At 35.1% G+C, this 27,384-nt stretch overlaps 1 protein-coding gene across 3 annotated transcripts in view; it reads right to left on the bottom strand.

The window, feature by feature from the left end:
- Positions 1–22,496, bottom strand: part of sev (receptor protein-tyrosine kinase sevenless) — a 526,422-nt gene extending 503,926 nt beyond the window's left edge. For 2 of the 3 annotated variants that reach the window (XM_069833737.1, XM_069833739.1), the window contains exon 1: positions 21,480–22,496. In XM_069833737.1, coding sequence (XP_069689838.1) covers positions 21,480–21,602 — 123 coding nt within the window. In that variant the 5' untranslated portion in view covers positions 21,603–22,496. The remainder of the gene's footprint in view (positions 1–21,479) is intronic. The other variant, XM_069833740.1, reaches the window with a different exon arrangement.
- Positions 22,497–27,384: the final 4,888 nt, after the last annotated feature.

Here is a 27,384-nt window from a genome sequence, read left to right as displayed (position 1 = left end):
GTCTCAGAAAATGATGAAGTTATCCAAAGAAGAATGACAAATGACGTATACACTTCGATGACAAGCATATGTGCACCCTAGCAATACAACGTTCTTTTAAGTTGTGAGTGTCTGAACATGATAATTTGGTAGCGTCTGTTTAGGGAAGATGAGAAAAGGATGACAAATGTGTCAGCCACTGCGGGGAAGGCGAGGAGGGGCCTCATATGTCGCTCATTAAGAAAGAAGCATCCTACCATTGTGTGTTCTGACGTCATGTGGGCCGGCTGCTGGCCTCCAATTGATGCAACACAGACCTTCTCTCACTCCTGCATCGAGAAGGCCAGGAAAATGGAGGTTTAGTATGAAACTGATCAGCACATTTACGGAATGTACATATAAAGAGGGGGGCTGAGTTTTGAGTCCTGGAGAGGGAACATCTTTAAGGGATATTCGAATATTCCTTATTTTGTTTTATGTTACGTCTTGTATCAAACAGCAGCTTTCCGTCATTCTCACTATTTGGTCACGAATTCTGTTAACGATGAATATGTATTATTGGAGAATTCTTCTGAAACGCATGAATTTATGTAATTACGAATTCATGTATATGTTCATATTAAAGATCAAATAATTATCCATAGACAACATGAATTCGACTCCTCGATCCTTTCCGTCTCCATATTAAAAGTTACTCCTGCCAATTTCGTGGTCTTCTCTTGCGGCATATATTTGTAAGCTTCAAGTTGAATGCGACTTTCTTGCATTCTTCCAGCCCATGAAGACTATGGCTGACCAACCGGCTGCTGGGCTCACGTCCACATGCCGAAGCAGATGCGATCATCCGACAAGAATGGAGGTATCGTGTGGTTACCACGATGATCCCCCCAGCCGTTAAAGCTAGCTTTCGTAACCGGATTTCGTAGCTCCCCAAGTGCATCATGATGCTGGGTGGGCACCGGTCCCATATACTGGCCGAAATTTCATGACAAAATTTCTTCTCCCATGAGGACTCGAACCAGCGCTCATTCCGTAACGCGAGTCCTAGGCAGGATGCCTTAGACCACAACGCCACGGCGCGGAACTCTTCCTAACTGTAGGTAGATATTAATATGTTCTGTAGACTAATCGTCTATCGTACGTAATACCTACATTTGAAATGTTTAATTCTTCACCTATTTATTAATTTGTTTTATAGTCCCGAAGAGCGTAGTCTGCCAAAGAGCTAAATAATTTCATCTATTCTGCCTGAATTCTTTGCCTCTGCGAAGTTGTTAAAAGCCCAGCTTTCTTATCTATATATAAAAATAGACAAGACCAATTTCTTATATAATTTTAAAAAGTTTACTTTTCTCACTTTTCTGAAAATGGTTCTTTTGACTGTATCAAATTAGTTATAATAATATACAGTATATAATAAAATTTTTGTTGATTCCATGACAGCTTAGGTTCACATGTGAACGAATACCTTATGCACGACTCCGCTCTGTTGTTCCTTTGTTTTGTTTGATTGTTGTTTTTCCTGTCTGTTTACAGCAATGACGTTTATAGATCTACGAAGTATTTATGGCTTAGTGATACAGCTCTTTCTTCTCGTTACAAAGACAAGGCTTTGAATCTCTCTATGTATAACGCAAGCGTGCAAACACAGCGCACACGATGATTCCCGAGCTATTCCTAGATGGGACTTAGTCTCAGAACAGTGACCAATTTACGTGTCAAAGGGTGTAAGGGTTTACCTTGATTCTCCAGATATGCCATTTCCTACATTGATTTTTATTATGTTTTTGATATCTTCTGAATTGTCTCAACATACATACATACATACATACATACATACATACATACATACATACATACATACATACATACATATGTAAGTGTTCTGTCCATGGGCAGGTCTTTCACTGCAAACCCAGCATTCTCCAATCTTTCCTATTATCTGCCTTCCTCTTAGTCTCCGTATATGATCCACATTATCTTAATGTCATCTATCACCTTCCTTCCAGTGCAACCTTCAGTAGGCAGTTTCTTCTCGGCCAGTGACCCAACCAATTCTTTTTTCTCTTTCGGATCAGTTTCAGCATCATTCTTTCTTCACCTACTCTTTCCAACACAGCTTCATTTCTTATTCTGTCTGTCCACTTCACACGCTCCATTCTTCTCCATATCCACATTTGAAATGCTTCTATTCTTTTCCCTTCATTTCGTCGAAATGTCCATGTTTCTCCCCCTACAATGTCACACTCACACAAAGTACTTCACTAGTCTCTTCCTTAGTTCTTTCTCCAGAGGTCCGCCTTTTTTTTATTAAATGCTTCCTTTGCCATTGCTATCCTCCTTTTGACTTCCTGGCTGCAGCTCATGTTACTTCTTATAGAACATCCCAACTATCTGAAGCTGTTCACTTGCTCTACTGCCTCATTTAAAATTCGCAAGTTTACTTTCTTTATTTTTCTTGTGACAACCATGATCTTCGTCTTGTTGCCATTTATCTTCATCCCATACTGCTCACAGCTGTCATTTAGCTCCAGTAGCATATCCCTTAGTATCGTCTCCTCTTCTGCTAACAACGATATATCATCAGTAAAGCTTACGCAGTTTATTATTCTTCTTCTTCTTCTTCTTCCTACTTTTATCTCTCCCATGTTCTGAAAAGTTCTTCACCAAATCTAAGCAGATGTTGAACAGGGTAGATGATAAAGGGCATCCTTGTTGTATTCCTCTTCCTATTTCACTTCCTTAAGACATTTCTTCTCCTATTCTGACTCTGACTCGTTGTTTCATATAAAAGTTACTGAACAACCTCCTCTCTTTCCAATTCACACATTTTTTTCTTCAGGGTGTCTATCAGTTTGTTCCAATCCACTCTGTTAAACGCTTTTCTAAGTCCACAAATACTACATGCATTTCTTTACTCTTCTCTAGATATCTTTCCCCGATTGTTCGTAGTAGTCCAATTGCATCTCATGTACCTTTTCCTTTTCTGAAGCCAAACTGTTCTTCTTCCAACTGTTTTTCCATCTTAAAATATAAACGTCGATTCAGTATTCGCAGGAGAATCTTCTCCGAGTGCGATATGAGGCTGGTAGTCCTAAACTCCTTACATTTCCTGGCATTAGTTTTCTTCGGTATTGACAGCAACACCGTCTCCCTAAAATCTTCATTCATTCGCCTTTCTGATATATTTCGTTGCATAATGATAGAATTTCCTTCTTGTCTTCACCCAAATATTTCACTAACTCTATAGGGATTCCATCAACTTCTGTTGGTTTCTCATTCTTCATATTCCTAGGCGCTAGTTCAACTTCTCTTAAAATAGAAAATCCTTTTTTGTCTTTTGATACGGTTGCTTCGTCTTCCATGGCTAACTTATCTGGACGAGGTTAATGTTATGTTTTATTTAACGAAGCTCGCAACTGCAGAGGTTATATCAATGTAGCCGGATGTGCCGGAATTTTGTCCCGCAGGAGTTCTTTTACATGCCAGTAAATCTACTGACATGAGTCTGTAGCATTTAAGCACACTTAAATGCCATCGACCTGGCTCGGGATCGAACCCGCAACCTTGGGCATAGAAGGCCAGCGCTGTACCAACTCGCCAACCAGGTCGACTATCTGGACGATTCCCTGTCCCATATAACTCTTCTATATATTTCGTCCATGTGTTCAGTATTCCTTGTTTGTCTGTTATTTCATTTCCTATTTCGTCTTCTATCTTCATAACTATCTGTAATTTTTCTCCATATAGTCTACAAAATCGAAGGCCTTTTTAAAATCTACAAATAATATCTATGTGGGAATGTTAAATTCCCTATGTTTTTCAGTAACATGGGATTTGGAAAATATCTGTATTTCTGAACTCATTCTATTCTCCTGAAAGTGAAGATTCTGAAATTGCTGTTAATCTCTTCCCAATTATTTAATGTAATACATTTTGTATCCAATATTTAATAAGCTCATAAGTTTTCTGGATTATTTTGAATCCTTTTCTGTGCATAGCAATTGCTATCATTCATTCTTCTATCTCTCCATTGTCCAGAAAATATTTAAGAAAAAAAAATTGTACAAAAACTGTTAGGAGCATGATTCCAATGTTTATAAGTACTTGTACATAAATTAATGAATTTTCATACACGCATAAGTTTGTCATTGCGTAGAGTAAGAGTAGTACTTTAACTGCAGATGTTATTCAGTCTCGTAATTCAATGTAAACGAGAAATTATTGACAAATTTTGCTTGGAGTGCTCTGTCATAAGGACAAGGTTCTTTCACGCACCGTAAATCTACAACACGGCCTCTCACTTTACTCTCTTTTCGGGAAAAGCTATGTTAAGGAATTTATCGCCCTTCAAAATACATCCCCTTTGCCAGATTCGAACCCCACAAAACTGGAGCTGTGCTCGGGATAGGTTCGATTCCCGCTTGAGCTGATTTCCTGGTTGGGTTTCTTCTGAGATTTTCCCCAACTATAAGGCGAATGTCAGGTAATCCCATGTCTCTTCGGATTCGGCTCGCTCAATGTTATTTCGCCATCAATAGTTCAATCGATGCCAAATAACCTAGTATTAGATGCAGCTGGGGATTGAAAATTGATTAATAATTCCCCCTATTTGTCAGATTTAGCCCACATATTTCTTAAAAAAAGAAGGAAAGAAAAATATTGAAAGGAAAGAGGTTTTATGGATTTAAGCAGCAATGAGTGTTGTGGAAAAGTTGCTTGCGGACCAAGATGACATTTTCTAGAGATTTACAAATGTATTATCATGGTTGTGTTAAATGCATAGAGTTAATAAAAATTTATTTTGATATTCGTTAACATGTTTCATGCTACGCTAAGAACTTGTCAACACCTGGTATTATTACAGTCATCCTTGCGCTAGTCTATCATTGTAAACATGTTAATGTTAATATTGAATAAGTAATAATAATAATAATAATAATAATAATAATAATAATAATAATAATAAGTATAAGACAAAGTACATGATTATGTCTCGTGACCAGAATATTGTACGAAATGGAAATATAAAAATTGGAAATTTATCTTTTGAAGAGGTGGAGAAGTTCAAATATCTGGGAGCAACAGTAACAAATATAAATGATACTCGGGAGGAAATTAAACACAGAATAAATATGGGAAATGCCTGTTATTATTCGGTTGAGAAACTTTTATCATCCAGTCTGCTGTCGAAAAATCTGAAAGTTAGAATTTATAAAACAGTTATATTACCAGTTGTTCTGTATGGTTGTGAAACTTGGACTCTCACTTTGAGAGAGGAACAGAGATTAAGGGTGTTTGAGAATAAGGTGCTTAGAAAAAATATTTGGGGCTAAGAGGGATGAAGTTACAGGAGAATGGAGAAAGTTACACAACACAGAACTGCACGCATTGTATTCTTCACCTGTCATAATTAGGAACATTAAATCCAGATGTTTGAGATGGGCGGCAGGGCATGTAGCACGTATGGGCGAATCCAGAAATGCATATAGAGTGTTAGTTGGGAGGCCGGAGGGAAAAAGACCTTTAGGGAGGCCGAGACGTAGATGGGAAGATAATATTAAAATGGATTTGAGGGAGGTGGGATATGATGATAGACAATGGATTAATTTTGCTCAGGACAGGGACCAATGGTGGGCTTATGTGAGGGCGGCAATGAACCTCCGGGTTCCTTGAAAGCCAGTAAGTAAGTAAGTATTGTTATTAGTATTATTATTATTAATTTATATATGCGGAGACTAAGAGGAAAGCAGAAAATAGGAAATGCTGGAGCATGCTGGGTTTGCAGTGAAAGACCTCTCTTGAACAAAACATTATAAATGAACGAATGTTAATTTACTATTATCAGTATTATTATTATTATTATTATTATTATTATTATTATTATTATTATTATATTATTATTATTTGCTTGTCCTGCACTGTGGCTCAAGCAATAGCGTTTATGATAAAAACCAATAACACTACGTTAAGAAGAATAATTATGGGTTTTCAACAATATGTGTATTTCTTCCTCCAGTTATATTTATACCGAATTGAACTTCGTCTCCATAATTCTCATGTCCACTACTCTGTGCCATTGTGCATTTGTAATGACTATATTTTCTATGAAAAAACCAGGTTAATATACTGTCTCATCAACTCCCTATTCTCATGCATCTGACAGGAACTTAATACGAAGGTGTTCCAGAAAGTAAGTTTTTTGGGTCATTTAAGGAAGAAAGCATAATTTCATGGAAACATTTATTGGAACAAATACAGCAATTGTTGAGCTATTTTGCAACATATTCCCCACCGGAAATGAGACATTTGTCTTACCGTGAGCTCAACTTTTGTATCCCTGTGTCGTAGAAGTTTGCCTCCTGGGATCGGAACCAGTGTGTGACAGCCATCTGCACCTCTCTGTTGACCCCAAATGGATAAATATGGGTAATAATAGGAAATAATGGATAATTTGTAACGATAATTCGTTGCAGCAGAAAAGAATAGCCGTCTTACAAAGAGAAAGGGGTGAAAAGATAGTAAAATAGTAGAATAACTTATTCATATTTTTGCGGTTGGTGTACACGCACCTCAGTTTGAGAAACACTACCCTGAAGCTACTCCAATTTCTCCTGTTAATTGGCTATGAATATGCTTATTGTAACTTGTCATCCAAAATTACAACATTTAACAACACTGCTACACAGTGCTTCGGTTCATTGTCTTGGCCGCCGCAGGTCTACATGGAAAACTCATTCCCATATGGCCACTTGAGTACATACAATAGAGTTCTCCGCTCTGCTCGTGTCACGGCAGCGGAGGTAGAACATAAAAAATGTTTCTCTCACGAAACATAATATTGTGTTCGTGTATGCGCTTACGTGCGACTGTTTCTCTTCCAAGTTACATTTGTGATGTGGTCATACAGTACTACCATAAACTCACCGAAAGAGTTTAGTCGATTGACGAATTCTCGTCACATCGTTCTCCTTGACATCCATTTCTTCTCCATATCTTTCACTAGTATTCCCCGTTTTTCCATTGTTATCCTTGTCTTCCCTTGTTCTCCTTCTCTCCTCGTCTTTGCCTTGCCTTGCCCTTGTCTTCTTTGTCTTCCCCTTGTCTTCCTTGTCTTCCCTTGTTTTCCTTGTATTCCCGTTGTTCTCTTTCTCTTCCCCTTGCTTTCCATGTCTTCTCCTTGTTTTTCTTGTCTTAACCTCGTTTTCATTATTTTCCTCTCGTTTTCCTTTTCTTCTCTTGTTCTTCTTGTCTTCCCCTTTTTTTTCCTTGTCATCATCTTGTTTTCCTTGTCATCCTCTCACTTGTTTTCCTTGTTTTCCTTGTCTTACCTTTGTTTTTCTTCTCTTCCTCTTTTCTTCTCCTTGTCTTCTATTTGTTTTCTTTGTCTTCTCCCCTTGTTATCCTTGTCTTCCCCTTGTTCTCCTTGTCTTTCCATATTCTCCTTGTTTTTCCTTGATTTCCTTGCCTTCCCAGTATTATTCTTCTCTTCACATTGTTATCCTTGTATTCCCCTTGTTCTCCTGCTGTTCCCTTTGCTTTCCTTGTTTTCCTCTTTGGTTTCATTGTTTTCCCCTTGTTTTCCTTGTCTTCCCCTTGTTTTTCTTGTCTTTTCCTTGTTTTCCTTTTCATCCTCTTGTTTTCCTTGCCATCCTCTTGTTCTCCTCGTTCTTCACTCGTTTTCCTTGTCTTATCTTTATTTTCCTTCTCTTCCTCTTGCCTTCTCCTTGTCCTACATTTGTTTTCCTTATCTTCCCCTTGTTTTCCTTGTCTTCTCCTTGTTATCGTTGTCTTTTTCTGTCCTCTTTGTCTTTTCTTTGTTCTCCTTGTTCTCCTTGTCTTCCTCTCGAGGTCCTCGTCTTCCACTTGATCTCCTTGTCTTTCTCTTGAGCTTCTTGTCTTCCACTTCATCTCGTTATATTCATCTTGTTCTCTTTGTATTCTTCTTGTTCTCCTTGTCTTTCCAATGTTTTCCTTGTCTTGTCTAGAATGCACCACTACTGGCATCTAACAATCTTTTGACAAAGCGCGAGGAAAAGATACGATGAACGATTGATTCTGCGTCAAGCGAACAGAAGTGGTGCTATATTTTTCGAGACGGGAGATGACACTGCAAGGGGAATTGTGAAAAGTGCTGGTGGAATGGCGAGGGAAAATCTGGACAAACCCAAGAAAATCCCTCACAACAAATATAACTCCGCCATCGCCAAGGTTTGAACTTAGGTCTGCGGTCATGGTAAGCCTGCGCTTTGTCAACTGAACTGCGAAGGCTGCTTAGTCTTTTATAATAGGCAGCATCCTATTCGTTTCAAAAGAACTTCTCTTTTTAAATTTACTGCATAATCACTTTGTTTCATCAACAAACAGAATCATCATCAATAACAGAATACGAGGATCTATACTAGATACAAATCCAGGAGGTAAAAGGAGAATTAAGAATTAAGAATTACCCACGAAATCTCGTGAAGGGCAAGAGCCTCCTGACTATGCAGGATGGCTTGTCAAGCAGTTCCCGGTTAGCCACTTCGGGAATGATGATCATTTTTGTAATGTAATAGTTTAAGATGCTGTCTGGGTTAACACCTAAGGGTCCACTGTTCACTAGTCACTGTTTGGGTTGCAAGTCACTATATGATAAGCTTCCATTGTTGTCGGTCTTTCGCTGTTCTTGACCATAGATGACCGAATCTTTATCTAAGTTCGTCCGCCCACCTTGTCTTCCCTCTTCCAGCGTTGCGTTTGCCAATCCTTGGGTCCCACGTCGTAAGGATGTGTGTCCATCTGTTCGCGTTGAATCGCATCACGTGTCCTGTCCATTTCTTCTTCAGCTTGTCGGAAAAGGAGAATAGGAAGACTAGAAAACTAAAGTTGACTTGTTACAGATGTAGAAACTTTGGATGACGAGTTGGGCCTATGCATTGGCTCCATAATCAGGGAAGAAAGGAAATGAAACCCTGTCTGTTTGATTTTAAACCAAGAGCCATTCCTCAAGATTTTACCTATCATGTAGAAATATTGAATGACGAGTTGGACCTATGTATTGGCTTCATAATCAGGGAAGACAAGGAAATGAAGAACTGTCTGTTTAGTCTGTAATCAAAGAGCTATTATGCAAGAATTGGCATATATCAGATCTATTAACGTTAGAAAACGTGTTGGATCTACTATCGGCTCCATAATCAATGAAAACAGGGAAATGAAAAACTGTTAGATCTGCAACCAAGAGCTATTCTGCAAGAGTTGACGTATCACAGACATATCGCACACCCAGTAAAATACCGTCGTATGTCGAAAATCACATATTACTTTCGTAAATGATTTCCAAATCTGCTTTACTAGTTTGAGATATGAAATTCTAATAATAAAATAGTAAATTACCAAATGATTTGGTAAATATTTATTAAAATATTTTTACAGCAGTGTTTTAATAGGAAATAGAATATGTTTACAAATCACAATTTTCGAGTTACAACACTATTTTACTGGGAACAAACATTAGAAAACGTGTTGGATCTACGTATCGGCTCCAGCATCAGGGGAGAAAGAGGGAGGAAAATTTATCAGTTGAATACCTCATTATAGAAGGAACGAAAAAGTGATGGTCAAAACTTTAGGGATTAGAAGTAAAAACGAAGAGAAGTAAAAAAAGTTCCATCGGATGAATCAGGATTGCTCGAGCATATTTGCAGTTCTTCGTGGAGAAGACTAAACAGATGCATTCAAGTGCATGGTCAGCATTTTTAACATCTGCTGTCAAATTCTTCAGTTAAAATGTTCATACTGTACTGTACGTTGTTTACCCACAAACTCTACTGTTGTTCAAACAAGAAAGTTTCTTTTCTGCATGTTCTGTCACCTTTCTGTGATGTTGAAGCGAAAATTATGAATTTTAGATTCTCGTAATTGATAAATAAAATAAAATTGTCACTGCTTTTGTTGGAATTAGTACTTAGTATTCAGCGGGACCCAACCAGGACAGAATGACATTATCTCGCAAACGGTTAATTTGAGGACTCATGTTTACTGGAACTTTTTAGCTTCTCTTCGTTTTTGCTTCTCATCCCTAAATATTTTACCATCACTTCTAACTCGATCACGGCTCGAATAGGTAAGTTTCCCTTTCCTTACCATCCCGGATGATTGAGTCCATACGTACACTTTATACCAGATGTCTTTGGACCAGACCATAACAAGGGTCTCGATGCATTTCATGTTATCGCTGCGCTCCCATTGGTTGGCGAGTCATTACTTAGCTGAGAGCGTTGTAGACACTAGCGCGTGCATATCCTGGTTACGAGACGGTATTCAGAGACGCGTTCACTACTACAGTTCTATTGCGTCTAGCATCTGTGCGGTGTATGAGCAGACGACAGCAGTACAACTAGTGACTGATGCAAGAAGGTATGTTCAAAAACACATTACTTTAATTTTCACTTTTCGTTATATGAAAGTAGTCGGTCACTTAATTCATACACAGACATTTAGTAACGTGTGAACCGCGCTCTCTTGCATTTCGTTTCGTTGTTTAGATCTACTCCAAAGACATCTGAAATATAGAGTATAGTTCCGAAATTCTAATTGTTTCTACATAAAATTACTTGATGCGAGGATCGAATATCTCCAGACACTTTGAACGCCGTGCGAGTCTTACATGATTCTTAGAATAATTCTATATCCTCCTCAAAGAAAATTCTTTTTTGAAGGTCTAGAATAATTAATTGCACAAACGATTTCAAATGAATATAAAACAAGGACTGAATTTATAATCTGTGTTCGCTGCTCCCTGATGGCCCTAGGTCAACAGAAGGACCGTGAAGTTAAAATTGATATCACGAAATATTATCATTCTGCAGTTCTAGATAAGAGTTACTACTTGGAAGTATTCTTAGTCTCGAATTACATAACAGGCGCCGGAACAGAGAGCCCTTGCACTTTCATACAAACACTTTCAATCATTTTTACTTTTAAAACAATTTATAGGCCACTGGGTATATAAATATGTTCATTTTTCTGCACAGCAGAGCATAAACAACTTTTCTGCTGGAGTTGAGTTCGTTAAGACCTTCGTAATTAACCTCACTTTACTTGTTTACATACATTCGTGAATATCAGTGTTATTAGCTGCTAAAAAGAGAAGGCCGAATTTTCATGACATCTGATATTGAAACACTTCACTTACACATTAAGTAGTAGTTTGGACTTCTGTTGAATGGAGACGAATTACACACACACACACACACACACATATATATATATATATATATATATATGTATGTATGTTGATTTTGTGATGGTATACGACCGGGAAAGGTGTGAGTTCAATCCCTGTCAAAGGCAAAGAATAATATAATTTCCGGAATGGCTATCGAGATTAGCAAGTGTCCTATGAAATTTATAAGTGTAAATGAATTGGTCATGTATGTACATGAGTTGGCCATGGTTATTATAGTGAAGTTAATGCCTGTTGCATTGGACATTCATAAAATATGTTGGTAGTTATGTTAGCTTAATACTGAAATATGGAAAAGCATAGCAGATAGAACACTACTGAGGAATGGAAAACTAATTTTGTAAAAAAAAGTTTAATAATTGTTGTAAATTTTGAGAAGGAGAGATGTGTGTACATGAGTTGGCCATGGTTATTGTAGTGAAGTTAATGCCTGTTGCATTGGACATTCATAAAAGATGTTGGCAGTTATGTTAGCTTAATATTGAAATATGGAAAAGCATAGCAGATAGAACACTACTGAGGAATGGAAAACTAATTTTGTAAAAAAAAGTTTAATAATTGTTGTAAATTGTAGAGAAGGAGAGATGTGTGTACATGAGTTGGCCATGGTTGTTAATAGTGATGTTAATATTTGTTGAATTGGAAATTAATAAAAATGTTCGCTGATTATTTATCTTAATATTGAGATTTGCATCGAGAATTTTTGCAGTGACTGGAGCGTGATGGTGACAATTTACTTCTTCTATTTTCGATATTATAAAAGTAGAGAATTCTTTCTCTATGTCCGTCATGCTGTGCGCCTTCTGTTTATTTGAATAATTACTAATTAATAATATCAGTATGAATTCTCAAATTCAATATTAAAATTCATAAATAGGATCATTAATATACGGTGGCATTTTTTTGTTTTTATATCGAAGCCAATATAATCAATTTGAGTTTAGATTACTTTTTTTATGAAATATGTGAAGAAAAGCTTCATTCTTAACACTGTAATATTATGATAGGCCTATTGTATTGCAATCAGGCTTGAAAAGGTCATTTGAGTGGCAAAGAAATACATGTCACGAAAGAGATGAAATTATTAGATAATAAAAAAAGGTAGAATATTATATTAGACTAGAAGGAAAAGTGAGTATAACTTACTTCAGGAAAAAAATGTAAAGACTACATTTACTGTATAGGGTATTCATTAATTTTTTAATTAGTGTTTTATTGTACTTTACATATCAAGGTTTATTAAATTTTCTTATGTATTTCTTACTTCTCAATTTTAATTCGCTTCAAATGCTGAATTACGAACTTAATGGCAAATATTAGTAGTAAGAACTATTCAAGGAACTATTGTGGACTAATATGTATTGAGAAGAAGACATTTAGTTGGATGTAAATAGTTTAACTTAGGAAAGTATGAAGAGAATTTCATTGGGATGGAGGCGAAATTCTTCATATTCGATAATCTCACTATTATATAGCAGTGATAATAGCTGCGACAAAATCTACACTGTTCATAAACAAAATATGATTCCAAAGAAAAAGTCTTGAAAGTCCTTGACATTTAGCCTCAGTGTAAGGGTACTGTTTTATAAGAGTGTCATATTATGTGAATAATATGGTAAGGAAAATTCAAACGTGTTAAGCTAACACTAACAGATTCCAGGGAATTTGCAGTGTAATTAAATGGAAAGCGATACACAGAAATCGTAAAGACATTATAGGGGAGAGTTGCCTTATTTGTACCATTTTACACATTTTATGTTTTCTAATTTTAACTGACAAATGTTGAATCATTTCAATAGCGACATCTTAATTCCTGGTATGTTGGGAGGATTTTCCAAAAAAGAATAGTTTACTTCAAATTAACATAAAGTCATGACGTTCAGTTTTCTAAATGTCTGCAATGAGTACAAATTAGGCAACTAGTTTCCTAAATTGTAACATTGGGTTCCTAAATTGTACCACATTCATCAGGGCATCAAAGTTCTTGCTGTGGATGGTGTGTCCATCAAGCAACAGCACTACTGGCCTTTCTTTGGTAGGATGGACGGAGGAAATGAATTGTTGCATCCATTTGACGAACAATTCAGAGTTGATGTAACCAGTTTCTGAAACTGTAATAATAATGACCGGTGGAGCACCAACAGACAGATCATAATCATGGGAGGAACATATTGACCAGATGCACTGGCACATCGTTGTATTCACTCCATTTTCTCCGCTCGATATCACACCCACTTCTTTCTTGCCTTTCCTCGCTACGATTTTATGTGTCTTCTTCTGTACTGTGGAGAAGCCACTTTCGTCCACATTGAAAATTCTCGTGGATTCCAATTTGTATCTTTCACTAATGTTTTCCAGCAGATCGAAGAATTCATAGACACGTTCCTTGTTGAATCCTTTCGCTCGAGCAATGGATGTTGCCATGGGATGCCTCTTCAGATAGGCTGTGCATAATACCATTTCTTCAATGCTTGGTCCTTTTCACGATCGAAATTAAGTGGCAGTCCATTTCTCTCAGCTATATCAAAAGCAAGTTTCCTAACATCTGTTGGAGTTAATCCAAATATCATTTATTCAAACTTCAGAATGCGATTTTCAAGTTCATTTTCAATTTTTTGCCGAAAATACTGTGGTTCTTCCAAACGATTTCACATCTCCATTACCAATTACGTTTTTGTTTTTCGCATGTTTTAGTATTGTAGGCTTAGGCACATTGTACATTCGGGCACATTCATTTATTCCATGATCGCCATTCATATATGCAGCAACAATAAGATTTTTGCCGCTCTGGAATTAATGTAAAATGTAATTATAATTTGTTACAAAGGAAGAAACTTAAAAACGCCAGAACATGAAATGTGGAAATTATTCGATTAAATTCTAAATGCATAATTTATTGTGTTTATGCTATTTTTGTCACAGTAATTTTTATTATTTGTAATGAACGTCTGACATCACTATTTTAAATTCAGAATTGAATGTGTTTTATTTCCTAAAAATAAAAATTACAGTATTATATTCATATTGAAATCATTAGAAGTTAATAAATTATAATTGCTGATTTAAATTAGGTATGTTTTTCTTCATACGTCACTATAATTTCAAACATATATAATGAAAATTCTCTATATTGTACCAGTACATTATAGAAAACTAAAGCCGCTACAAAATACGCTACCTCGCCATGTTTTCTTTGTTAAATTCTTGCTGCTTAACAGTTTCTAACAGAAGTTTGTAACTTAATGACAATTACAATATATAAATGTAGTTTTAAATAATATAAAGCATTGTGGACTTCCACTTACCTTTCGGAAGTAATTGTTGTAGCCAGGTAGCGCAAAAACTAGATTGAAACTACCTAAAACAAGTTTTTTCACTTCACGTCTGCACAACACAACCCATAGGCTTCGTCTCTCATAAAATGGCATATTTGTAGATGTAGTTCACAATGTTTGACGTAGATGACAACACTAATGAAGGAACCAATTTTCAAGACGGTGATAAAATTTGGGCAACGGTACAAATTACGCAACTCTCCCCTATTACAATACTATAATATAACAATTATATTATAAGCCTATAAATCGGAATGTTGAAGCTTTGACAAAACAGCTTTGACTACAGATTGAAGTAACAAAGATGAGATTTTTGGGAGCTATAGTTCGAAAATATTTACAACATTCTAAGACAGAGACAAGAACCCCACCAAATACGTTTAGTGTTGCTGAGAGAAAATGTGACTATCATCGTCGCTGCTTTGAACACATATTCAGAATGATAGAGGACAGAACACCACGAGTCCTTTTTGAGTACACTGCAGCAGGCTATGTCGCTCTTGTGATAGATACTCAAATATGCGAAAAAACAGCTTAAGGAAAAAGTAGAAGTTAGAAGGAATTAATGGATATATTTCTTGTTCGTAATTGTCATACTGCACACATATTCTCAAATTTGACTATTTAAATTTGATATTTATTTATACTACATTTATTATACAAAGCATAAAAAATTAGGAACACCGGTATGAGTAAGCCTCGTGTTCGAGTGTAGTTTCATCTAATATAAGAAATCCAAAAGTTAATAAGCAGAAATATTACTATTAGAATATTATTATAAAAAATACAAAATAAAAATGGGCAGGTATTTTGATTTCACATCACTTACTTAAAATACGCTATTTTTAAATAAAGAGTGGAAGGTAATTACAACGAAGTTGTATCCGATATTAATTCAATCATACTTAACAACTCTTATGGCCGGTTTTTCCAAGTATTGTTAGAAAATTTAACGACTGTTAAACTCTAAACAGTTTGTTAATTAATAAAACTGTATGTTTTCAACACCAGTTCGGTTTAACAGATTGTTAACAGTTTGTTAATTTTAAATGTAGGATTTCGGGCAGTTAACTCGTTTAACAGTTAGTTAAATATGGCCGATGTCTCCACAGCTGTTCGAACAAAAGTTGCTAAATTAATATTTTGTGTCTCTCTGTAGGGAATGTTTAGCATATGACTGGTAATATAACATTTAAAAATTACTTTGGATTGTTTAAATACATCAGTGTTATTTTATTTCTTTCGTATTTCGTATCCATAATAGCAATGAGGAAATATAACCTTACTTTGTAATTATTATTAGCACGTCACCTACAACTTTCATTTGTCAACTGTTTGTTTATGGAGCGTGGCCTACTATAACAGGTTGTCATTTTATGCAAGTTTCATGACTCACTCTATAATATAGAATTTAAAGATTAATTTTAGCCAATCAAAAATTGTCTTACATGTGTAGAATCATTACCAACTGCTGTTGAGTAGTTAAAATAGTGCTAACAGACGTTATAGTTAAGTGTTGGTTATCTTTAACAAAATTTTGTTGAAAAAATGGGAAATACATTAACAAAGCGTTAAAAATAAACAGACTGCTAATTTAACATTCGTTAAGCAAAATTAAACATTACTTGGACAAACTGGCCATTAATCTTTAAACTATGACCCTCAATTAGATTTCAGTTGATCTATTAAACAAAAATTAAATTTTAAAAGCAATTATATCTCTTTAGCTATTTAAATTATGAATAGGGTAAATTAGGGTCTGTTGGATAGTCGGGCATATTGGACACTTTGTACTTTAACGTGTTACCTCGCCCCTTGTGGGCACCACATTCTGCTAGAAGTCAATGACGGAAGTAACCACGAGTGGGGCTATTTACGTCAATGACTTCTAGCAGAATGTGGTGCCCACAAGCGGCGAGGTAACACGTTAAAGTACAAAGTGTCCAACATTCCCGACTGTCCAACAGACCCTAATTTACCCTAAGTGTATTATAATTTTTTTCCAACTAATTTTAAAATATTGTATTATTGTACTGACGATTGGCACTATATCAACTACACTATTATATTGTAGCACCTATTATCTATTCTTTTTTGTCTTGTTTTGTTTTTCACTATTATGTAAGATTTTGTATATATATATATATATATATATATATATATATATATATATATATATATATAAAATACAAAAGAAAAGTGAGCAGGCATTTTGAATTCGCATCACTTACTACTTAAATTACAACGAAGTCGTATCCGATATTAATTCAATCATACTCACAATTCTTTATCTTTAAACTATGATTATCAATTAGATTTCAGTTGATCTATTAAACAAAAATTAAATTTTAAAAACAATTATATATAAGCCACCTATAATTGGAAGTTTGCTTCTGTTTGTGGTGAAGTTTAAATTAATTAAATAAATGTGACAGAAAATATTATTCTGTAAGACGAAAGAGTTATTTTAATAAATGGTTACGTTATAACGACACTGAACATTATATAAATTGTAAAAATAAGTCTTGTTTAATAATTTTATTGTGTTTCCAAGCTGTATCATACGTAGTAGGTTTTTATGCGTACGTCTGAATGTTTCGAAATATCGAGTTCCAAGCGGGAATCCCGAGTAAAGACCAAGGTTGCCAACTATTGCAATGTGACATTCTACAGTATGTGCAGCCGGAAAAACTTTATGACATCCTACATACAGATACTATACTAATTCTTTGTGTCAGTATTTTCATTTTCGTGCTAGTTTTTATTCCCGCACAAACACTAGGCTTATCTAAGAAATTTCAGGAGATTTGCTTATTTACACTAGAGATAATTTTTGTTCCAAATCCTTTGAGTTTTTGTCTTTTGTTTTTGTTCTGACGAAGATGCATATTTTCACAATTACATAAAAATGCGCCAAAACTACAGTTATTCTATGTTTTTTTCATACACATAACATTCGATAAACTATAAAGACCAACTATGAGTCTACAATAATTGAATACTTTAGGGATTACTATCATATACAAGGATAGATTAAAGTCTTTGGACTATTGTCTGGAGCAAGGAGAACAATTTCAAAATTCTCAGTTGAATTATTATTATTATTATTATTATTATTATTATTATTATTATTATTATTATTATTATTATTATTATTATTTTCTCATATTTCCTCATATTTTTGTACTTTGTACGTCTCGTTTATATTTTTGACTTAGGGAATGTTCACATTTTATTATGCCTTTTCCTTTCTTTCTATGTGTTGTATACTATATCTCATTTCTACTGACTTGTCGTTTACATTGTCTTATGATTATCTACTTCACTTTTTTGTGTGTGTGCTGTATTTTGTAAATTTGAAGAGTTTCTTCGTAGTGCAGTTTTACTCCTTGTTGAGTATTAGAGAAGGCCATGTGGCCTTAACTCTGCGAGGTTAAATAAACTATTATTATTATTATTATTATTATTATTATTATTATTATTACTGAAGGGCAGGTGCTCTTGTGGAAAAAAATATATATACTATAATCCATAAATATTTAATTAATATGTAACTCGATATGTGTAACATGTATTATATTCAAAACTTTGCCAAATTTAACTGTTAACTTCAAGTTTATTCTTGAAGACTAGTGCTAAATTGAAACATAATTCAACACACTAATATAATTTACATTATTTGTACATATTATAAAATAAATGGAGCAATAATGAACATAAATTTTGATATTCATGAAAAAGACAAAATTAAAGTGACACAGTTATTGTTTTTTTTTCTCTTAGCATGAATGCTTCTCAATATTAATTTAATTAATTATTAATCCTGTCGACCTCGGTAGCATAGTCGGTATAGAGCTGGCCTTCTGTGCTCGAGGTTGCGAGTTCGATCCTGGCCTAGGTCGATGGCATTTAAGTGTGCTTAAGTGCGACAGTCTAATGTCAATAGATTTACTGGCATGTAAAAGAACTCCTGCGGGACAAAATTCTGGCACATCGGCGACGCCGATATAACCTCAGCAGTTGCGAGCGTCGTTGAATAAACCATAATTTAAAAATTATTAATGTTAATATGATTCAGATTTTTAATTTTTGGGAATAGTCAATATAAAATAATGAGTAATTAGGTGTGCTCCCTTTAGGCGGCACGGTCTGAAAATTCGTCGGTTCGAATCCCGTCTTAGACACATGGATGGATGCCCCTTGTTAAAGTTCTGTTCTGTGTCTATCTATCAATAATAATAATAATAATAATAATAATAATAATAATAATAATAATAATAATAATAATAATAATAATAATTATAATTATAATAATAATAATAGAAGTAGTAGTAATAATAATAATAATGATAATAATGATAATAATGATAATAATAATAATAATAATAATAATAATAATAATAATAATAATAATAATGTAAAGTTACTGGAAAATTTATTTTAAATCTAAGCATAACATTTTACATTTCAACATATCTTGAAACATGTAAAATTGTAGTTTTATTATAGATTTGATTCGACTTTTCGCCATTCTCTTGCAAGAAATGTTTGTATGCATGGCACAGTAAAATAGTAATCATGATGATGGTAATAATTAATAATAATAATAATAATAATAATAATAATAATAATAATAATTATTATTATTATTATTATTATATATATATATATATATATATATATATATAAGTTTAGGAGATAATGGAGTATTCAAGGACTTCCTTATAAATTTGTTTTTCTAAACTCCTGAAATTTATACTTGCAACAAAATGAGCAAATTTTACTATTAATCTAATTTAAAGTATACCCTTTTAGGCACACGAATTTCCAAGATAATTTCCGTATTTTATTTACGTTTCTTAGAACAGAAGTTCGTTGCGATTCATGCGCGTGGAAAAGTGAGGATATAGCATTGGTTACGAAGATTGTGCAACTTGTGCGAGGAAAAGAACTGGAATAACAATATTCGTCTATGACGGATGTAGGCCTACAAAAATCGAACGACTGACGTACATACATTTTTATAGCTTTACATCCAGAGTACAATCTAAATATACTGTAGAATGAGAAGGTTATTGTAGGTTTAATTTGTAATTTAGTAAATACAAAAATATTCTTTGTTCTTAACTTCTATGATAAAATGACTAGCTTTCATTAATCAGGTATTCTTGTCGTACTTTAATTTTTATTGTAATTGTAATTGTAAATTTAATATTAATTGTAATCTTATTGTTCATGTTATAGTTGTAATCCCCTGGTAGAGGGGCAGAGAAGGCCTGACGGCCTTATCTCTACCAGGTTAAAATAAATAAATCTAAAAATAAATCTAAATCTAAGGGCACCAGAATTTTAATTTCTGACAAACAGTGTATCTGTATTGATATAAGACTTTTACTTAGGATGAGTTGTGGAGAATATTCCGGGTTTTTCGATCATGCGCTTGTAAAGTTTGTTGTCTGAACAATTGTATATATAATTTATATATTTGTATTTAATAAATGTGTTTATTAAAATCGTGGCACATTTAGTTTCAAACGCTGTTTTCCGAAACCAAATTTTTTCATTTTTTTTTTTTTCAAATTTTTAAATTTATTTATTTAATACATTACACTTGAGCTACATTAGACATTGCAGCCCGAAAGAGCAGAAGCTCGTGATCGGGCGGAGTTAGATCAGTTATACAAAATATATCACAAAATTAAGAGAGTTCAATGAACACAATAACTTTAATATATGGTGAAATACATAGCATATGTAATAATATAGCCTATACATATAGAAAATACAAAAGTACACGAATATTAGAGTATCAATTTTTAACTCAATTAGCTTAAAATAAATACAAAACAATTAAATACTTAATCTAATTCGTTTCCTACATCTATGTGTGTTAAGTGTACTTAGTTCAGGGTAAGCTCTAATTAATGCATTATATATTCTGGGTCCAAAAGTTCTGTTGTGTTTTAAAATCCAGGAGTTGCGTGGCATTTGGGGGTGCTTAGAAAGAAACTGTAGTTTTGTCTCGTACAGTATTCATGAGAATCAAATTTAAATTTATTGTGATTTTTATGGAAGTGTTATTAGTACACTTTGTAGAAAAACTATTTCAGCTGAACATATGAAATTTTCAAGCTCGCTTACCAGATGTATAATAATGCTAACCTATGAAAATTATTAAAATAAACTAAAATTGTTGTGATCTACATTTCATTATATGAGAGAAAAATAATTTTTTAATAATGAAAAAATTCGAATATGACCCAACAAAGAAATTAAAGAAATCCTATTCTTTCTGGAAAGAGTGACTTCTACTATTCCTAAATCCATGTGATTATTTTTTTAATCTAAAGTGTAGGAAAAGATAAAATTCTATCAATGCATGTGCATGTACTGTTACTTATCTTACAAATGTTACTATTTTTTAAGAAGTACAGCAATGTATTAGAATTTGTAGTGCATATTTAAAGAGGAAAAAGGGGATATAATAAGAAAAAAAAAAGAGAATATAAGATATGACGAAGTAAAAATAATGTGGTTATATTTCACAACTTTCTGCATGACTTAACAACCAGCTTCCTTTATGATTTAATTTTAGGGACTAAATTTTGAAACTATTTGCATATTCCATATTCACAGTCCGGTAATTTGAATAACCAAGCATAACAGACGCAAGAATATAGGTATTCCTTCTACATATAGATCAGTATAGGTTTGGAAACGTTTGAGAAATAAAATATTCACAAGGTCACACAATCTAGTTCTTCACAATTGCTACAACTTAAATTCTGGAGCTACATCAAATAGAGTTCATTAAAAACTTTAACAAATTACCATTTCATCGTATTCTACAACTAAGATTGTAGTGTTCAGTATTCCAGTACCTATGTATTGTGTGACTGAAGTGCAAAAGTCAGTTACAAAATACTATTGCTAACCTGGAATGGACATCGCTGAGTGCACTGGTCCTGGAAGTGGACATCCAGTTGGGGCGCGTGGCTGGAACCAAAGGGTTCAGCCACTTGGACTAGCAGAGCCAGGAACAGGTACACTAGGAACATTGTTGTTGAGGCGACAAACCGGTGCTACAAGTGGCACATCACTGCCATTTCCCAACCACAATAATAGCGTCTATATTCTCTGTCACTAGCTAATCACGTTCATCTTCTAAATTGCATCGGAGATATTCGACTATAATTGATTAAATGTCAAACTAAAGCACTAAATCACTTGTCACGTTATGGTGTCAATTACACTGATCTACAACACAGTTCTCTTATGGTCTTTGATGTCTGTACACAAGCACAAGTTTGATTTCTTCTATATTCAATCTCCTTGATGTCCAAACGATCTATCGTTTTTATTTTACAAAGAATTTAATCTATCATAAATTGTTGTGACAAGTTTACTGAAAGAGTTTCAAAGTCAGTGACAAGACACGCAATATTTGTAGCAACTGAAATGCCCGAAAAATTCTTACAATATAAACAGTGATCGAAATTATTCGATCTGCTTCGTTTAAAAATGTGAATCTTAATTGTTTGGTCTGTGGAGAAAGTAGTAGCTACAAATCGAGTGGAACTATTGAATCACTTTAGATATCTGATGTAAAATTCTCGTGCGCTCTTATCTTAATGCAGTATGTATCGCAGTTATTTTCGTACGTAATTTTAACGGACAGTTCCGTTGACATAAAGTTAACACAAACACTTAATGACAACTATACAAACTTGGCTATAGTATTATATTAAAAACGTTGAGCGAAATTCTTCGATCGGTTCCGTCCAGAAATATACAAATCTCATCGACGTAAACTGTCCGATCCTTAGCAACTGTTGAGTCACTTGGTTTTAATGCAGACGAAACTCCCGCCTAATGAAGAGCAGGCGCTGACTGAGGGGCCCGGCCAATGCTAGACCCGCATGGCACACAGTTCGGCACTCGACTGCCATGCCGCGCAGACGGGGGGACTCAACTGCTGCTGCCACCCAATGTCCGCCCGTCAGTCCATGAAGGGGGGAGGGAACTCATCATCAGGCACGGGAAGTCACTCACTTTACTAGTTTGCTATAGTTGAGCAGTCACTGGCCTCGAAAATCAGCAAGAGGGGGAGGGGGGCAATGAGGGTACATTTTTTTAATTTTGATGCATGATAATTCGCAGCTCTATATTTCATATTGTCATTGTACACTAATGTAAAGTGGCTGATGGATGGTCTCCGTGCGCTTATCACGAGATTTCAGTTCAAATCACAGACCCGAACTTCAGCTCAGTGCTCCATTATTCGGATATCCTGAAAAGTGTCTAGAAGATAGGCTGGTACTTGAAGGGACAAGAACATTTACTGGATGTCAAGATAATTAGATTAAATTGCAAATCTCCCGTGATAAAGACGATGAAGACAAGGATGTTGATGATGAAGACGTTAAGAAAAAGTAAAACAAGAACAGATTCATTTTAATTTCATTATTGATTCTTTATTACCAAATTGCAATCAATTAGGGGGCCGGATTTTCATTATCTAAAAGTTAAAAATAACAGCGAATATTATATACCATTAGTTGTGTCTAAAATATGTAAGGTAAGAGCCTGGTTTACACTGCTTACACTGCTTTGCTAAGCACATGGTATCGTTTAAGGTGTAAACCGTGCGGCACAGATTCTATAGATTTCGGAGTCAGTGTTCATCAGATCGTAATAAAGGACCCAGTGACAATGAGGATTCTACCTGAGATAGAGAATATGTTTGCTGGTCTTGAACTATAATACTTTGCAATACTAACTTTGACTTATAGCATCATGATCGTCCGTATCAACTTAATCTTTAAAAAACTTTGCAATTTAAAGTAAAATGTACATTAGGCCTACATAAATGTTTCTAGTCCAATAATGATGATGATACGAGAACAAAATGACATGGATTTATCCTGCTATTCATTTCTACACTTGCTCCATTTTCGCCATCTTATCATCGCATCATCTTCATGATCAAGAACGAAAGACGACTTGCAATTTTCCCTAATTTTCATTTAAATGTTTCTTCATAATCGCTTTAACGTTTAACATCAACTCCTTTTTACGTGGCTACGTCTTTATTAGAAGTACAAACAGAAAAAAATGTCACAATCTATGTCTAACAGGAAGCAGTGACGTCATTCATTAATCAGATTATAGCGCACCCGTAGTAGTAGGCTATTGCTGCCAGAGTGTGTAACAAGACGTAATGACGTCATGAATTGAACAATGAGCAAATGCTGGGTAACTTTCGGTGCTGGACCCCGTGCTCATTTCACCGGCATTATCACCTTCATCTCATTCAGACGCTAAATAACCTAAGACGTTGAAAAGGCGTCGTAAAATAACCTACTAAAATAAAATAAATGAACTGAACAAGCACGAAAACGTAGCCAATCAATGAGATTTAAAAATCTTGTTTTATATATTATTTTTTGTTCCACTTACCTAGTACCATCATCATCCTAAAGTTTCGACCTTTTTAATTTTTATTTGTTAGAGGCGAGTTTTCTAATGATCCTCTCGTGTTTGCTATGTGAAATGATTAGCCTAAAAATGTCCCGTTAAGGGCAAAGGCCTCCTCCTATAGAGGTAGAGCTCTATTTGTCTCACGCGGTGAGCTACTCCGCGTAAGAGATGTTTGTAACCTTGGAATTGTTCACTTGGTTCACATTCTGCACTGTTTGGTATTGTTCGCTTGTTTCTGTCGCACTGGTTTTAGTCGCTGTTCACTTGTCTTCTTAGGTTTTTCCAGCCTTCCCTAGATCTTGCTCTGCTTGACCAATGGCTTCCTACACATTCACTGAAGAGGTCGGCCCATCATCTTCTTGGTCTTCCGCGTGATCTCTTGCCAATGCGGGGATCCCATAGTGTGACTTTCTGCGTCCATCTTCCGTCTCTAAGTCGTGCAACATGGCCTCCCCAATCCCATTTGGTGTTGGTGGCTTGCAGTGCTGGATCTTTAATTGCTGACATCTTTTGTAGCACTTTGTTTGGAACTCTGTCCCTCAGTGATAAGCCTAGTATCCTTCTCAGCATCTTTCATGTAATCTGTCGAATTGACAGTTATTCATACAACCGTTATATTTGTCCAATCCTTCCTTTCTTCTTTGGCATATTTTACAACATAGGTCACCTGCGTAGTGCAGTCGGTAGCCCAGCGTTTATTTGCTGATCCAAAACAGCGCTCTGTTGTAGGTTGGATTTCCGCTTGGGTTAATTACCTACTTGGCTTTTTTCCGAGGTTTTATCCTAGTTTAATAAGAATTTCATGTAATTCTATAACCAATCCTCGGTTATTTAGCGTCGATGAGATCGGTGATAATGAGGTGGTGATATCTACCAACTACAACATAATTCAGTAACATATTATACATTTTATAACTTAGGCCAATTGTTCCCAAAGTGTGCTCCACGGATCACCAGGGATCCGCCAACACTTATTAGGGGAACCCGCGCTTGGTAATAACCTATATGTTTTGAGGTAAATAACATATAAAACTATCGTTCTTTCGATGCGATTGCACAGTACTGTACGCGACTGTACTTGTAAAAGTTAGTATATCGCCAAGGGTACATGACCAGATCTCATCCTTGCGTGAGCTGGCCTTCGAGCTGTTGTAAAAAACACGATTTTCTTTATTCAGTTAAGGTAGGGCTTAGTCTGTTCTATTGAAAATTTTTGTCTGCTTGGCGAGGATGGCGAGTTATTAGTTAGTTCTTACTGCTTGGTGAGTGTCAATGTTTGCACTTTTTTCTTTCGGGACTACTGCATGTTTAAGAACTCACTGTTATGCAAGGTAATTAATGTTGTTGTAGACATATTGTTGATGTTAAATACGTACAGAATATAAATACTTAGGCCTATTTACTTATGGCTTTTAAGGAACCCGGAAGTTCATTGCTGCCCTCACATAAACCCACCATCCTGTGCAAGATTAATCCAGTCTCTACCATCATATTCCATCTTCCTCAAATCCATTTTAATATTATCTTCCCATCTACGTCTCGGCCTCCCCAAAGGTCTTTTTCCATCCGGCCTCCCAATTTACACACTAAATGTATTTCTGGATTCGCCCATACGTGCTATATGTCCTGCCCATCTCAAAGTCTGGATTTAATATTCCTAATTATGTCAGGTGAAGAATACAATGCGTGCAGTTCTGCGTTGTATAACTTTCGCTATTCTCCTGTAACTTCATCCCTCTTAGTCCCAAAATGTTCCTAAGCACCTTATTCTCAGACAACCTTAACTTCTTTTCCTCTCTCAAAGTGAGAGTCCAAGTTTCACAGCCAAACAGAACAACCGCTAACAGAATATAAATATGGAGGCATATGAAATTTATATCAATATTAATCTAGCAATTAAATGAATTTAATTTAAATTAATTTGAGGATTCGTTAATCTTTTTTCGACACTAAAGGGGTCCTCGATCAAAAAAGTTTGGGAACCACTGACTTAGACACAATCCGATTAGGCTAATGAGTGTTGCTCTTTTGATTTCGGCTTTCAGTAAATTGCTGTCAGGGAGTTTTATCACAAATGCTATTAATTATTCGTTTTTTTCCAAGTTTATACGTGGGAGTTTTGTTGATGACATGAAAAGAATTTGAAAGATGATATTAATAAAATGTCCTGAAATCCAAGTAATAACAGTAATAACACAAGTCCTTCCACTGAGTTACAAAAGTTAGTTGTGATGATTGCTATTATTATTATTATTATTATTATTATTATTATTATTATTATTATTATTATTATTATTATTATTATCATTATTATAATTATTATTCATCTACTATTCTTGTCGGCCTGGGTAGCGCTGGCCTTCTTGTGGGTTCGATCCCGGCCCAAGTGTCCTTAAATGCGTCAGGATCATGTCAGTAGATTTACTGGCATGTAAAAGAACTTCTGCGGGACAAAATTCCGGCACACCGATAACCTCGATAGTTGCGAGCGTTGTTAAATAAACCATAATTTACTTTTCTACTATTCTTACTGCTTATTTTCAGTTTTTGCTTAATTCAGTTCATTAAGTGTAATAATAGTAGTAGCAGTAGTAGTAGTACCAGTAGTAGTAGTAGTAGTAGTAGTAGTAGTAGCAATAATAATAATAATAATAATAATAATAATAATAATAATAATAATAATGATAATAATCCGAGGCACGACAGCCCATGAAGGACCATGACCGACCAGTCGGCTGCTGGTCTCACGTCCACATGCCGAAGCAGAGGTGGACGATCATTCAACCAGAATGGAGGTATCATGTGGTTAGCACGATGATCCCCCAGCCGTTATAGCTGGCTTTCGTAACCAGATTTCGCTACCTATCGCAGCTCCTCAAGTGCATCACTATGCGGGTGGGCACCGATCCCGTACACTGGCCGAAATCATGAGAAAATGTCTTCCCCCATGAGTGCTCGAACCAGCGAACCGTAACGCGAGTCCTAAGCCTTAAATTTCATTAAGTGTAACGAAATGAAATTTGTTATAATTATTTTATTCGCTCTTATTCATAGACAATAATACTGATATTATCATTTTGTCATTTTTATTATTTTAGTGGGTTATTTTATGACGCTTTATCAAGATCTATGGTTATCTAGCGTCTAAATGATATGAAGGTGATAATGCCAGCGAAATGAGTCCAAGATCCAGCGCCGAAAGTTACCGAACATTTGCTCTTAATGGGTTGAGGGAAAACTCCGGAAAAAAACCTCAACCAGGTAGCTTTCCCCAACCAGGAATTCAGCCCGGACCCGCTCGTTTAACGGTCAGGCAGGTGGACTGATATTATTAATTACAAACTTAGGAAATCATGTATT

The sequence above is a fragment of the Periplaneta americana genome, chromosome 8 (genome assembly GCF_040183065.1).
Source record: "Periplaneta americana isolate PAMFEO1 chromosome 8, P.americana_PAMFEO1_priV1, whole genome shotgun sequence".
In the NCBI taxonomy this organism is placed as follows: domain Eukaryota; kingdom Metazoa; phylum Arthropoda; class Insecta; order Blattodea; family Blattidae; genus Periplaneta; species Periplaneta americana.
This window is presented reverse-complemented; position numbering and strand designations above follow the sequence as displayed.